This window comes from Geospiza fortis, unplaced genomic scaffold (assembly GCF_000277835.1).
Source record: "Geospiza fortis unplaced genomic scaffold, GeoFor_1.0 scaffold662, whole genome shotgun sequence".
Lineage (NCBI taxonomy): Eukaryota > Metazoa > Chordata > Aves > Passeriformes > Thraupidae > Geospiza > Geospiza fortis.
In genome coordinates this window covers 267,998-281,611 of record NW_005054450.1, presented here as the reverse complement: position 1 = coordinate 281,611, position 13,614 = coordinate 267,998, and the positions used below count along the sequence as shown (strand labels likewise).

The following is a 13,614-nucleotide window of genomic DNA, read 5'->3' as shown; positions in this document are numbered from 1 at the left end:
GAGGGGGTCTGAGGGGGTTTTGGGGTATGGGGTGGGTTTTTGGGGTGTAGGATGGGCATTATGGGGTTTTTGGGGTATGGAGTGGACATTTTGGGGTTCTGAGGGGGGTTTTGGGGTACAGGGATGGCACTGCGGGGTTTTCACTTTTTCTGGGGGGTTCTTAGGGAGTTTTTGGGGCCATTGTGCCAGTGCCTCAATGCCTACGTGCCCATGGGGACATGGGGAACACTGGGGCTGTGGGGGACATTGTCACCAACCCCCTGACACATGTTCCCAATCTCCCTGTCCCACAGGCCCCACGTGTGCCTTCGAGAGGAACCCGTGCGAGCCCTCTCCGTGCCACGCCTCTGCCACCTGCCTGGTGCTGCCCGCCGGGGGCGCCCTGTGTGCCTGTCCCATGGGCCGCGAGGGGGACCTGTGCGAGCGAGGTGGGACAGCAGGGGTGCCCCCCGCCCGGTGTGACCCCTGGGGCACCTGCCATGCCCCGTGTCCCTCACGCTGCCCGCTTTGTGCCCAGTGACAGAGCAGGACCAGTCCGTGCCCTTCCTGCCCGAGTTCAACGGCTTCTCCTACCTGGAGCTCAACGGGCTGCAGAGCTTCGTGCCCGACCTGCAGTGAGTGCAGGGACAGGGAGGGACAACCCCCAGCCCGTGGTACCCTGGGCACCCCCAGCTGGCAGGGCTGGCATGGCTGCCACACCCCTCAGGGCTGTCCTGAGCAGCTGGATGGGAGGGAATCCATAATCCACAATCCATAATCCATAGCCCATAATCCACAACCCACAATCCATAATCAATAACCCACAGTCCATAACCCACAATCTATAATCCATAACCCACAATCCATAATCCATAACCCATAATCCATAACCACAATCTATAACCCATAATCCACAATTGATAACCCAGAGTCCACAATCCATAATCCATAACCCACAATCAAAAATCCATAATCAATTATCCATAAACCATAATCAGTAATCCATAACCCACAACCCACAATCCACAACCCATAATAACGCACAACCCATAATCCATAATCAATAATCCATAACCCGTAACCTACAATCCATAACCCACAATCCATAACTCACAATCAACAATCCAAAATCCATAATCAGTAAGCCATAATCAATAACTCATAACCCACAGTCCACAATCCAAAACCCATAACCCACAATCCCTAACCCATAATCAATAATCAATAACCCGCCCCGCTCTCCCAGGGACAAGATGTCCATGGAGGTGGTGTTCCTGGCCAAGAAGCCCAGTGGGATGATCTTCTACAATGGCCAGAAGACCGATGGCAAAGGGGACTTTGTGTCCCTGGCACTGCACGAGGGCCACCTGGAGTACAGATACGACCTGGGCAAAGGGCCAGCCCTGCTCAGGTGAGGGCACTGGGGGCACTCTGCCCTGCCCAGGTGAGGGTATTGGTGGTGCTGGGGGCACTCTGCCCTGCCCAGGTGAGGGCGCTGGGGGCACTCTGCCCTGCCCAGGTGAGCCCTGGCTGATGCCTTGAGAGGCTGCCTTAGAACAGAGCTAAAGAATAAAGCAGGGATTTATGAAAAGTTTCTCCTCAATGGATCCACCTGGGGCAGCACAAGAGCCCAGCCAGGGCTGCACCTGAGATGAACCAAAATGGTCCCAAAATGAACCCAAGAGGAGCCAAAATGTCCCAAAATGCACGACCGCTCACAGGGTCTGTCACTTTTACAACTTCTGTTCCATTTGCATCTTGGAGTGAATTGTCCAATTCCAGCTTTAGCCCATGCAGTCCCATCCTTGTTTTTCTCTCCCCAGCCCACGGTGTTTGTGCTCCTGGGCTGAGATTTGGATCATTTGTCCTTGGTGCCCAGCTGGAGCAGGAATTGTTTTGTCTCCCTGCTCTGTGCACAGAGCTCACCATCCCCTGATATGGAGCCCAGACCCACACACTAGAGCAGCGCAGAATGTGAAAAATAGAAAAGTTAAACCTGAGGAATCAGCACAGAATCTTAAAAATAGAAAAGCCAAAACTCACAGCATCACCTGCTCAGGGCACCTTTCCAGGCTGGTTTTGTAGGTTCTGAGGGCAGAGTTTATAACATTAACACCAAATAATGACATTATTCAAAGTTTCAGCAGCAAAAGCCTCACTTTGATGTTACAGCCTGTTTTTATCCAGTTTTCCAAGTTAGTGTGTTTAATTTCTAATTTCAGGTTTTGTGTTTTTTCTAATTTGAACTTGCTTGCTGCTCAGTTCATTGCTTAGGAGGTGCTTGTTTGTGTATGTGCTGAGACTCTTCTTTACACAAAGAGATACTATATTTTTTATATTATTTTTTAATTTTTTATATTATTTTTATATTTTTAATACTATTTTTCTATGTTTTTAATATTTTCTTCACAGATTCTCACAGACTTTTTATTTGCCACAGTTGCAAGCCTGTTTTTCTTACCACAACAGATTGTTCCGCAAACTGATTTTCATTCTTGTGATTCTTTCTCTTGGGAACTTCGTGTGCTCATTCAGCTGAGCAAGGCCTGAGTTTAGAAGGTTTTTAAAGCTTTTTTTTCCCTTTTTTCCCCCCTCAGGAGCAAGGAGCCAGTGCCCCTGGACACGTGGGTCAGTGTCCTGCTGGAGAGGAGCGGCCGCAAGGGCGTCCTGAGGGTCAACAACGGCCAGAGGGTGACAGGGGAGTCCCCGGTGAGTGGGGGGGACCCCAGCCCTGCCCTGCTCACATGGGGAGGAGGTTCTGAGGCTCCTGGGCTTGAAATCATGGGTTTGAGGGGAATTTCTCAGGTTCCTGGGCTTTAAATTGTGGATTTGAGTGGAGTTTCTCAGGTGTCTGGGGTTTAAATTGTGGATTTGAGGGTGGAGAAGCAGGCAGGGAAGGATCCCTGCATCCCTTGCAGCCCCTGTCCCTGCCCAGGATCTCAGCCAGGTTTCAGGGATGAGCCCCCCACCCTCTCCTGGACCCCCATCCCTTATTCCAGGTCCTCACCTGTCCCCTGTTGGAACAGCCACATGAGGCACCCTGGGTCAGTAATTAATGGTTAATTAAGAGCCCCCAGCAGTGAGAGGAGCTCAGGGAGCAGGAAAGCCCCAGGCCCTGCTGCTGCATCCCTTGGTGCTCACTCTGCTCTTCCCCCAGCTGGGAATTTTGCAGTTCCAGCCTCTCCCTGTCCCTCCCTGCTGCTGCCCCTGCGTTCCTGGGGTCCCTCCCTGCATTCCCGGGGTCCCTTTCCTGCACGCCTGGGGTCCTTCCCTGCGTTCCTGGGGTCCCTCCCTGCATTCCCGGGGTCCCTTTCCTGCACGCCTGGGGTCCTTCCCTGCGTTCCTGGGGTCCCTCCCTGCATTCCCGGGGTCCCTTTCCTGCACGCCTGGGGTCCTTCCCTGCGTTCCTGGGGTCCCTCCCTGCATTCCCGGGGTCCCTTTCCTGCACGCCTGGGGTCCTTCCCTGCGTTCCTGGGGTCCCTCCCTGCATTCCCGGGGTCCCTTTCCTGCACGCCTGGGGTCCTTCCCTGCGTTCCTGGGGTCCCTCCCTGCATTCCCGGGGTCCCTTTCCTGCACGCCTGGGGTCCTTCCCTGCGTTCCTGGGGTCCCTCCCTGCATTCCCGGGGTCCCTTTCCTGCACGCCTGGGGTCCTTCCCTGCGTTCCTGGGGTCCCTCCCTGCATTCCCGGGGTCCCTTTCCTGCACGCCTGGGGTCCTTCCCTGCGTTCCTGGGGTCCCTCCCTGCATTCCCGGGGTCCCTTTCCTGCACGCCTGGGGTCCTTCCCTGCGTTCCTGGGGTCCCTCCCTGCATTCCCGGGGTCCCTTTCCTGCACGCCTGGGGTCCTTCCCTGCGTTCCTGGGGTCCCTCCCTGCATTCCCGGGGTCCCTTTCCTGCACGCCTGGGGTCCTTCCCTGCGTTCCTGGGGTCCCTCCCTGCATTCCCGGGGTCCCTTTCCTGCACGCCTGGGGTCCTTCCCTGCGTTCCTGGGGTCCCTCCCTGCATTCCCGGGGTCCCTTTCCTGCACGCCTGGGGTCCTTCCCTGCGTTCCTGGGGTCCCTCCCTGCATTCCCGGGGTCCCTTTCCTGCACGCCTGGGGTCCTTCCCTGCGTTCCTGGGGTCCCTCCCTGCATTCCCGGGGTCCCTTTCCTGCACGCCTGGGGTCCTTCCCTGCGTTCCTGGGGTCCCTCCCTGCATTCCCGGGGTCCCTTTCCTGCACGCCTGGGGTCCTTCCCTGCGTTCCTGGGGTCCCTCCCTGCATTCCTGGGGTCCCTTCCCTCGCTCTCCAGGAGGAGGCAGGAAAAGCCCTGCTGGCTGCAGAGCTCATCCCCAAACGCACAGAACCCAAGCTGGCATTTTCCTGCCCTCACTCTCCTCTTTGCAAGCTCCTCTCTGAGCAGAGCAGAGCCCTGGCTGGCAGTGACCCTCCTGCCACCCCAGAGCCACCCAGCCCTGGTGGCAGCAGGGCTGTGGCAGCCCTGCCCGTTGCAATGGCTCCCCACTGATGGCCCTTTTCTCTCTTTTTTGTTTTTTTTTCCTCTCTCTCCCTTTGATTTTCCTTTGTATTTTCCCCTCCCCTGCTGTCTGGATCCCAGAAATCCCGTAAGGTACAGATAAGTATGACCCCCCCACGCCTCCATCTCATCTGCCATTGGCACCTCCTTCCTTCCTTCCTTCCGTCCTACTTTTGTGTTTTTCATCTTCCCCATCTGGTTTAGGATCCCTGTAGTTTAGTCCTTCATTCCCAGCCAGTTGTCACCTTTTGTTTTTGGGACCATTTCAATTAATTAATCTGGTCATTTATTTTGTGTTAATCCCACAAAGCATTAGTTAGTGCTCCATGTCACCCTGTCCTTGCTGTGGCCCTGCCTCCATCCCAGGGAATTCCCAGCGATCCTGGGGCTGGTGACAGCAAGGAGGGAATTTTCTCCTCCAGAGCCACCACGTGGGGTGCAGGAGAACCTCCTCAAGCCATGGGGTGCAGGAGAAAACCTGAAGCTGCTCCTCAAACCTTGGGGCAGCCAGGCTGGATCCCTGTGGAAGGGGCTGGGACTGAGCAGCAGCCCTGCAGGGCTCTGAGTCATGTCTGGGTACCCCAATTTTGGGGGCACACCAAAGCAGAGCCCCCCTCCAGGCCTGAGGGTGTGGGAAGAGCCTCTTCCCAAAAAATTCAATCCAGGGGAGACCTTTCCCAGGTGCCTGCTGGGGGTGGGACCTGGCAGCCCTTGGCATGAGGAGGTTTCCCGGAGGCTCCATCCGTGGAATCATAAATAAAATATCATCAAATAAATTACCATCAAATAAATTATCATCCAATCTCCCAAACGGAGAGAGCCACGAGGACCATTGAGGCCAGCTCCTGGCCCTGCCTGGGACAGCCAGGGACGAGCTGACACCTTGTCCTTGATGTCCCTGTTCCCCCAGGTGCCTCACATGGTGCTGAACCTGAAGGAGCCCTTCTACGTGGGGGGAGCCCCCGACTTCTCCAAGCTGGCTCGAGCAGCTGCCATCTCCAGTGGCTTCGAGGGAGCTGTGCAGAGGGTGAGGTCCTGCTGGCCAGCCCAGTGTCCCCTGGGACAGCCCAGTGTCCCCTGGGAGCTGTGAGATGTTGAGGTCCTGCTGGTCAGCCCAGTGTCCCCTGGGACAGCCCAGTGTCCCACCTGTCCTGGGATGGACCTGGGAGCTGCTCTGGTGGTGGAAAAGTGGCACCAGAGGGGGACAGAAGGGGGGTTTGGGAACACTTGGAATGGATTCCCACCACCTTAGGGATGGATTCCCACCCTAGATATGGGTTCCCATCATCTCAGGGATGGATTCCCACCCTAGGGATAGGTTCCCATCTCCTCTTGTCCCCACGGACACTGCCTGGTGTCCCCAGATGACCAGAGGTGGGTGGGGAAGGACCATCAGAAGATCCCAGCCTGGTTTGGGTTGGAGGAACCTTCAGGCTCCCCCTGTGCCATGGGCAGGGACACCTTCCACCATCCCAGCCCCATCCAGCCCAGCCTGGGATGCTGCCAGGGATGGGAATTCCCCGTTTTTGGGGTTTTGGCCCTGAGCAGCTCCTGGCTGACCCCTCCTGCCCCTGCAGATCTCCGTGGGTGGCGTGCCCGTGCTGAAGGAGCAGAACATCCGCAGTGCCAGGGAGGTGTCCCCGTTCCGGGGGCACCCCTGCACCCAGAAACGGGGCACCACGGGGGGCTGGGGGGGCCACAGAGGGGCTGGGGGTGCCACAGGGGCGTTGGAGGTGGCCATGGGGAGCTGGTGGTGGCTCAGGGGGTGGGAGCTGCCCATGGGAGGCTGGATGGAAAACCTGGAAGATCTGCAGCAGAAGTTCAGCACATCCAGCAGGGGTTTCCTGGCTGTTCCTTTCCCATCTCCCAGGAATTCCCTGCCTTTCCTGGCCGTTCTTTTCCCATGTCCCTGTCTCTCCCCAGTGATCATCGAGAAGGCAGCAGGGGACACCGAGGCCGTGGCCTTCGATGGCCGCACGTACCTGGAGTACCACAACAGCATCACCAAGAGGTACCTGCCCCAGCAGGGCTGATCCGGGGAGGCAAAGCTGGCATCCAGGAGCTCCACACGGGGCTGGATGTTCCTGGCTCTCCCCTTTGGTTTTCCCCCAAATTCCCAGCTCCAGGCCTGGCTGTGGTGCTGGGAATGGGGTGGAGGTGGATCCTGAGTGTCCCCCAGGGATGGGACATGTGGGACTGTCCCAACCTCGAGCTGGGGAGGACCCTGGGGTGGCCATGGAAGTGCTGCTCCTCGGGAATTCTCTGGGAATGAGCAGAGCTCCCCCTGAGCTCCTCCAGGCTGGAAATTCCTCCTTCAGGAGACTCCTGTGTCCTTCTGCCTGTCCCATTCCCGGTGTCCCAGCCCTGCTGGGGGGGGTGTCCGTGTGGAGCTGCTGTCTGTCTCTCTGGGTGTCTGTCTGTCCCTCTGTGGGTGTCTGTCTGTCCCTTCTCAATGTCACTGTTTCTCTGTTTCCAAGCCACCTGAGCAATGAGATCCCAGCGTAAGTACGGCCCTGCCACGCTCACCCCACGTCCCCATTGTCACCCCAAACCCCAGGGCAGGGCTGGGGAGGAATCTGGGGCCTCTCCCGGGTTTTTGGTGGAAAACTCTTCCCAGCCCAGGGGGAGGAGGGCGCAGGTGCTGCCAGCAGCTCGTGGGGCTGAGCAGGAGCTGCTTCACCTGTGCCACATCCAGGTGCTGTCCCCGCCCTGCCACCCCCCAGCATGCCTCAAGGGAATTTTTAAGCATGATTTTAATAAGGATGAGCACAGGGAAGGAAAATTCCTTGGGTTTCCTGCTCCAGCAGCAGCCTGAGGTGTTGGAGATGGAAACTGGGGGTGCTGATCCTTGATTTTTCTGATGTGGAACCCCTCAGAACATCTCTGAGGGGTGGATGAGGGGTCACAAAAAGGGTCAGGGCAGGAGCATGGGGAGAAATCCCAATCCCTGGACATCTGAGGTTTGCTGTGGGTCTGTCCTGCATGGAAGGGAAGCCCTAAAAGGGATCCTAAAATTCCCTGCTCTGTGCAGGAGCATTCCCTGCTGTGGGATTTGGGGGATTTGGGGGGATCCCTGCCTGTCCCATCCCATGCCATCCCATCCCACCCCATTGTGTGCCCTCAGGGCTGTGGGGGCTGAGCTGTGCCTGTGCATGGGGGGCTGCAGAGCCACCACCTGCATGTCCGCTCCATTGGGAGGGGCTGCAAAGGGGTTTCTAGGAATTTCAGGATTATCCTCAGCATTCTCCTAGGCTGGGCAGTGCCCTCCAGCAATGTGAGCTCAGAACTGTCCCTGTGTCCCCTCCCTGAGCCACATCCCTGCTGCCTTGTGTCCCTGCAGAGGGAATGTCACCAGTCCCAGCCTTTTCCCAGCCAGCTTGGGCTGTGCTTCTCCCACACCCCCTGCTGCGTTTGGCTGCCCACAAAAGTGGATTTTTCCTCCTCCAGGGAAGTTCGAAAGGAAAGGAAAGGAAAGGAAAGGAAAGGAAAGGAAAGGAAAGGAAAGGAAAGGAAAGGAAAGGAAAGGAAAGGGGAAAGGAAAAAGGAGGGAAAGGAAGGCAGGAAGGGTCTCCTCGCTGTCCCTTGCTTATGGCTCACTCCCCTTTTCTCCCATCCAAGTCCCGAGGCGCTGGATTTCCCCTCGGAGCCCAGGTGAGTGTCCAGGTGTGCCCGTCCCCGGCTCTGCCCGTGCCTCAGCATGTCCCTGTGTCCCTGTGTGTGTCCTCTGTGTCCCTGTCCTGGCTTTTTATCCGTGAGGGATGAGCTGTGCGCAGGGGGGACGGCAAAGTGCCACCAGCCCGAGGGACCCTGCAGGGACAGCCGGGCTGTGTCCCCCCCTCTGGGTGCAGCATCCCTCAGGAATAAAGAGCTCTCTGTGGTGTCTCTCTCTGTGTGTCCCACTCCAGCTGTTGCCAGGAGCCTCGTGCCTGCTCCAGAGGCAAAAATCAGGGTTCCAACCTGGGGAAAATCCCATCTTTCCTTCCCTCCTCCCTTGGGAAAAGGTTTTGTTGCCTCCATGCCCTTGCTGTGACAGTCCCCAGGGTGCCACAGCTGCTGTGTCACAGCTGGCAGGGCTGATCCTTTTGTGCCATGAGGAGAAAAGCAAGGAATCTCCAAAGAATCTCCTTCCTGTGTATCCCAACCCCAGGAATGGGATGGAGATGATCCCAAAATCTGCCACCTTTAGGGCACCAGGTGGGCACAGACCCTTCCTGTGTATCCCAGGAGTGGGGTGGAGGCCATCCCAGCTCTGAGCTGCTCAGTGGGGTGCAGATTATCCCAAAAGCCGTGACCCTCCAGGCCAGCAGGTGGGGGCAGGTGGGGAGTTCATCCCTGGGGAGGAGGATGAGGATGAGGAGGCTGCAGGAGGAGCTGCCCGTGGCCTCTCCCCGCAGTGAGAAGGCGCTGCAGTCCAACCACTTTGAGCTGAGCATCAAGACGGAGGCGACGCAGGGGCTGCTGCTGTGGAGCGGCAAGGGGCTGGAGCGCTCGGATTACATCGCGCTGGCCATCGTGGACGGCCGCGTGCAGCTCAGCTACGACCTGGGCTCCAAGGCCGTCACCCTGCGCTCCAGCGTGCCCGTCAACACCAACCAGTGGGTGCACATCCGGGCCTCCAGGTCAGACACAGCGGGACGGGGATTGGGGTCGGGACGGGGATCTGGACTGGGATGGCGATCCAGATTGGGATCTGAATTGGGATCAGGATCTAGATTGGGATCAGGTTCTGGATCAGGATCTAGATTGGGATCAGGCTCTGGATCAGAATTGGAATTGGGATCTGGATTGGAATTCGGGTGGAAAAGCTGGGAATGAGGCAGCTGAGCCCCATGATCACCGAGGATCTCTCTTTGGATAAGAACTCTCAGAGCTTTGGGCCTGGAAGCCAAAGCTTAGAATTAAACCCAGGATTTGATCTGAGACCTTGGAAAAGGCTTCCAGACTTCGGAGCCAGAAGTGAGAATGTGGATTTAGAGTTTAAAGCAGAGACACGTTAAGTAAAGGAAAGTTTTAGTGTTTAAGATACAGAAAAAATAAAGTAACTACAGCCCTGCAGCTGGAAAAGCACTGGTGGGGATATCCCAGGAATGGGATGGGGATTATCCCAAAACCTGCCCCCCAGTGGTTCCCAGGGTCAGGGCTTGCAGGGAGCAGCTCTGGGCTGGCTCTGGGGCTGTTGCTGAACTCCTGCCGTTCCCCCCTCGGGCGCAGGGTGCAGAGGGAAGGCTCCCTGCAGGTTGGGAACGAGGCCCCCATCGCCGGCTCCTCTCCCCTCGGGGCCACCCAGCTGGACACGGACGGGGCGCTGTGGCTGGGTGAGTCTGGGGAGGGACGTCCCAGTGTCCCTGGGGGGCTCAGGGCTGCACTGGGCTGGGGATGTTGGGGATGTTGGGGATGTCCCTCCCTCCTCTCAGCCCTCTCAGGCGGCTGAAAAATGCCCTGTCCCCTGTGCTGTCCGTCTGTCTGTCCCCTGTCCCGGGCTGACGCTGTGCCGTTTCAGGGGGGCTGTCCCACGTCCCTGTGCTGTCCCCTGTCCCCTGTGCCATCCCCTGCTCTGTTCCCCGTGCTGTCCCCTGTCCCCTGTTTTGTGCCCAGTCCCAGCTGACCCTGTGCCATTCCCAGGGGTGCTGTCCCTGTCCCAGCTGACCCCTGCTCTGTTCCCAGGTGGGCTGGACAAGCTGAGCGTGCCGCAGCGCCTGCCCAAGGCGTTCAGCACGGGTTTCGTGGGCTGCATGCGGGACGTGCTCGTGGACCAGCGGGAGCTGCACCTGCTGGAGGACGCCCTGAACCAGCCCCGGATATTGCACTGCTCGGCCAAATAGAGCCCAGGGACCTCCCTCCCGCCTCCCTCCTCCCTCCCTCCTGCCTATTGCTGTAATTATTTTCTATTTTTGTAAACTTATTGCTTTTTATATTTTTGGGGGGACAGGGAGGGCAGGAAACCCTTTTTGCTTTCGGGCTCTCGGCCCGAGCAGCGGAACAAAGCTCGAGAGGTGACACCAGAACTCTCCCACTGCAGCATCGATCTTCTTCATACTTGAAGCTTCTTTTGTTTTGGGGTTGTTTTCCCCCTTTTTTCCTGGTGTTTTTGGGGGGTTTGTTCCCAAAAACAACCCTGTTTTTCCTGTGGGGGAAACGCTGCTGGTGCTGGCGAGGCCTTCACGGATCGGCGGGGTGGGAATTCCCACCCTGCTCCGGGCTCTGGCTCTTCCAAACCTTCTGTGGCCCCGTGTTCACCTGATCCCTGCTGCCCCCCGTTCCTCTCACTGTAATTTATGTGTGTAAGGATCTCAAGTGCTTTTCTCCTCCGAGCTCTGCTCAAATCAGGGATGCCACGCACTGGAAGGGAGAGAGCCGGGCCCAAGCTTCGCTCTGCGCTCGCCTCGGGACTCTTTGCTGCACTCAGAGGTGCTGGGGAGGCACAAATGTGGATTTTTCCAGCCGTTCTCCTCCTCCTCTTCCTCTTGGACACGTGCAGGAGCAGCTGTGAAACCTCATTCCCACATTCTGTGTTCATCCAGACGCGTCCTGTCCCCTCCCTGGCCACCGAGCCTTGGCCTCCCTCATGCTGGGGATCACTTGGAGCTCCTCCCCAAGAGCTGGGAATTCTCTCCCTCTCCCAAGAGGACCAGGGGATTCCCTTTTCCCTCCTCAGAGATCTCCTGGCTGTGTCCTTCCACGCCCCACAGCGTTCTCCAGCCTCTGGCTCCCAGCCTCAGAACACAGAGCTGCCACTGGAGCCTCTCCCACCAAGAAAATTGGGAATTTTTCACCTTGGACTTGGAGTTTTTGGGTCTTCCGTGTCCTCTGGCTGCTGCCAGCCCAGCAGGAACAGCTCCAACAGGAGCAGGAGCGGGGCTGGGGAGTACCTGGGGGGAATTTGAAGCATTTTCTTCCAGGAAAGGACAATTTTGGGGCCGGTTGTGAAGTTTCTGGGCTGTGGCTGCACCTCTGGCTGCAGCTCGGGGTCTCCTGGATGTGGGGAAGAGCAGATGGATCCCAGCCCTGGAAGAAATCCCATCTTCCATTGGAATTCCTTCTCCATGGAAGGATTTCCTGCTGGTTTGTGGCCTCTGTGTCCCTTTCCAACCCTCAGCTGGAATTTCTCTGTGGAAAAACAACTTTGGGGATTCATCTGCAGGATCCCACCAGGTTCTGGGTGGGAGTTCCTGCCCAAGGTGCCAGAATTTGGCTTTTTTTCCCCAAATTTCTACCCCACCTTGCAGGGCACCCTTTGAAATGGGGGTTTTGGCACCAACTTTTGAGCCAGGAAAGGTCAAATTTCTTCTCTCAGGGTGAGCTCTGAACAAAGGTGGAACCAAGAGGGAAAACCAATGGAAAAACCACTTGGATCTGCTTTGATTTCTTTTATTTGATTTTTGAAAAAATAAATATTCCCAACCTGTGACATTCCTGTGGAAAATGCAGGGTTAAACATTCCGTGGGGTCTGTGCCCTGTGTGGGATGAGGGCTCTGCTGTGTCTGGGCCGTTCTGTGTTCTGTGAGTGCCAAAATTCCCATTTTTTGGGGCTGCTGGGTCCAAATTGGGATTGCTGGTGGGAAATGCTGGGCTGGGATGGTACGGAGGGCTCTGGGAGTCCCCCAATCCCAATTTTGGGAATTTGGAATGGCATTCCCAGCCTGGCTGGTGTTCCAGCTCCAGAGGGATGGGGAAGCTGCTGATTTTCAGGAATGAAGTCAAGAAAGAGCAAAAAACCCCCCCAAATTTGAACAAAAATAAATATAAAAATTTATTCTGCTTTTGCTGGGGCTTGGAAATGCCTTAAACCAGGATTTGTGTCCTCGTGGGGGAGTATTTGGAATTTCCAGCAGCACATTCACCTGGGCTTTATTTTTAACAACATTTCTACCACAGAACGTGAAAAAAAAAACCAAAAAAAAACCCCAAAAGAACATTGAGGTTGGGTTTTTTTCTGGATTTGACTTTTTTTGGCTTTTTTTTATTTAAACCCCTTGAGGTGTGCATGGAGAGGGTGAGTTCCTGACCTGGGGAGCTGCTGGCTGAGCTGTGGCGGGCGATGCGCAGTAGAGGAGCAGCATGATGTAACCATTACTAACTCGTGTCTTTCGTCAAATCACCCAGAAATAAAGTTTGGAAACGATTAAAGAGGTTTTTAAGGGGCCTGCTGCTTCTTTTTTTTTCCCTAGGATAAAGGAGAATCCTGCTTTTCTTGGTGCTGCTTGCCGGGCAGAGGAGGGGGAAGCTCCTGCATCTCCTAAATTCAGTTTTTCCAGGAATTCCAACCTCAATCCCAGGGTTTTGCAGGATTTTTGTGTCTTTCCTTCCCCTCCTCTGTAGTGTCAGCCCGTGGGAGTCTCCACTTTTCCTTTGTTGTCTCTTTTATCCCCTCTGCACCAGGGAACCTTCCCAACCTCTGGAATTCAGGTTTCACTCTCCCAACCTCTGGAATTCAGGATTCACCTTCCCAGCCTCTGGGATTCAAGATTCATATTCCCAGTCTCTGGAATTTGGGTGTTTCCCCTTCCCAGCCTCTGGAATTCAGGTTTCCCCCTCCCAACCTCTGGAATTCAGGTTTCCCCCTCCCAACCTCTGGAATTCAGGTTTCCCCCTCCCAACCTCTGGAATTCAGGTTTCCCCCTCCCAACCTCTGGAATTTGGCGGTTTCACCTTCCCAGCCTCTGGAATTCTGGTGTTTCCCATCTGTTCGTCCAGCCCTCCCCCTCCCAGCTCCTCACAGGAATAATCACGGAGCTGCTCCAGGAAAAAAAGAAAATCCCTTTATTCCCTCAGGAGCTGGAGGATGGGGAAGCCTGGGGAGCTCTGGGTGCATTCCCAGCCCTGGAGTCCATGGAGAGCCCGGCAGCGGGATGGATGCGGGGGACATTCCAGAGGCACCACGGGAAGGACATTCCAGAGGCACAAGGACATTCCAGAGGCCCGGGAAGGACATTCCAGAGGCACGGGAGCGGTGAGCGGGATGTGGGATCTGCCAGCAATCCCAGGAATGCAGCGGGTCCTGCTTGGCACTGGATGGATGGAGCTGAGATCCAGGAAAGGGCTTTGTCCTGTCCCTTGTCCCTGAGCAGATCCAAGAAAGGCTTTGCTCTGTCCCTTGTCCCCACGGAGCTGAGCAGATCCAGA

At 56.5% G+C, this 13,614-nt stretch overlaps 1 protein-coding gene across 1 annotated transcript in view; it reads left to right on the top strand.

Moving 5' to 3' along the window:
* The window catches only part of AGRN (agrin), a gene marked incomplete at its 5' end in the record, with an annotated part of 61,728 nt that extends 49,104 nt beyond the window's left edge, over positions 1 to 12,624 (top strand). The window contains 13 exons of the mRNA XM_031062541.1: positions 165 to 204; positions 294 to 428; positions 518 to 614; positions 1,226 to 1,390; positions 2,577 to 2,688; positions 4,572 to 4,583; positions 5,401 to 5,517; positions 6,068 to 6,501; positions 6,968 to 6,991; positions 8,109 to 8,141; positions 8,885 to 9,109; positions 9,702 to 9,805; positions 10,155 to 12,624. Coding sequence (XP_030918401.1) covers positions 165 to 204; positions 294 to 428; positions 518 to 614; positions 1,226 to 1,390; positions 2,577 to 2,688; positions 4,572 to 4,583; positions 5,401 to 5,517; positions 6,068 to 6,501; positions 6,968 to 6,991; positions 8,109 to 8,141; positions 8,885 to 9,109; positions 9,702 to 9,805; positions 10,155 to 10,312 — 1,656 coding nt within the window. The remainder of the gene's footprint in view (positions 1 to 164; positions 205 to 293; positions 429 to 517; positions 615 to 1,225; positions 1,391 to 2,576; positions 2,689 to 4,571; positions 4,584 to 5,400; positions 5,518 to 6,067; positions 6,502 to 6,967; positions 6,992 to 8,108; positions 8,142 to 8,884; positions 9,110 to 9,701; positions 9,806 to 10,154) is intronic.
* Between the last annotated feature and the right edge of the window lie 990 nt (positions 12,625 to 13,614).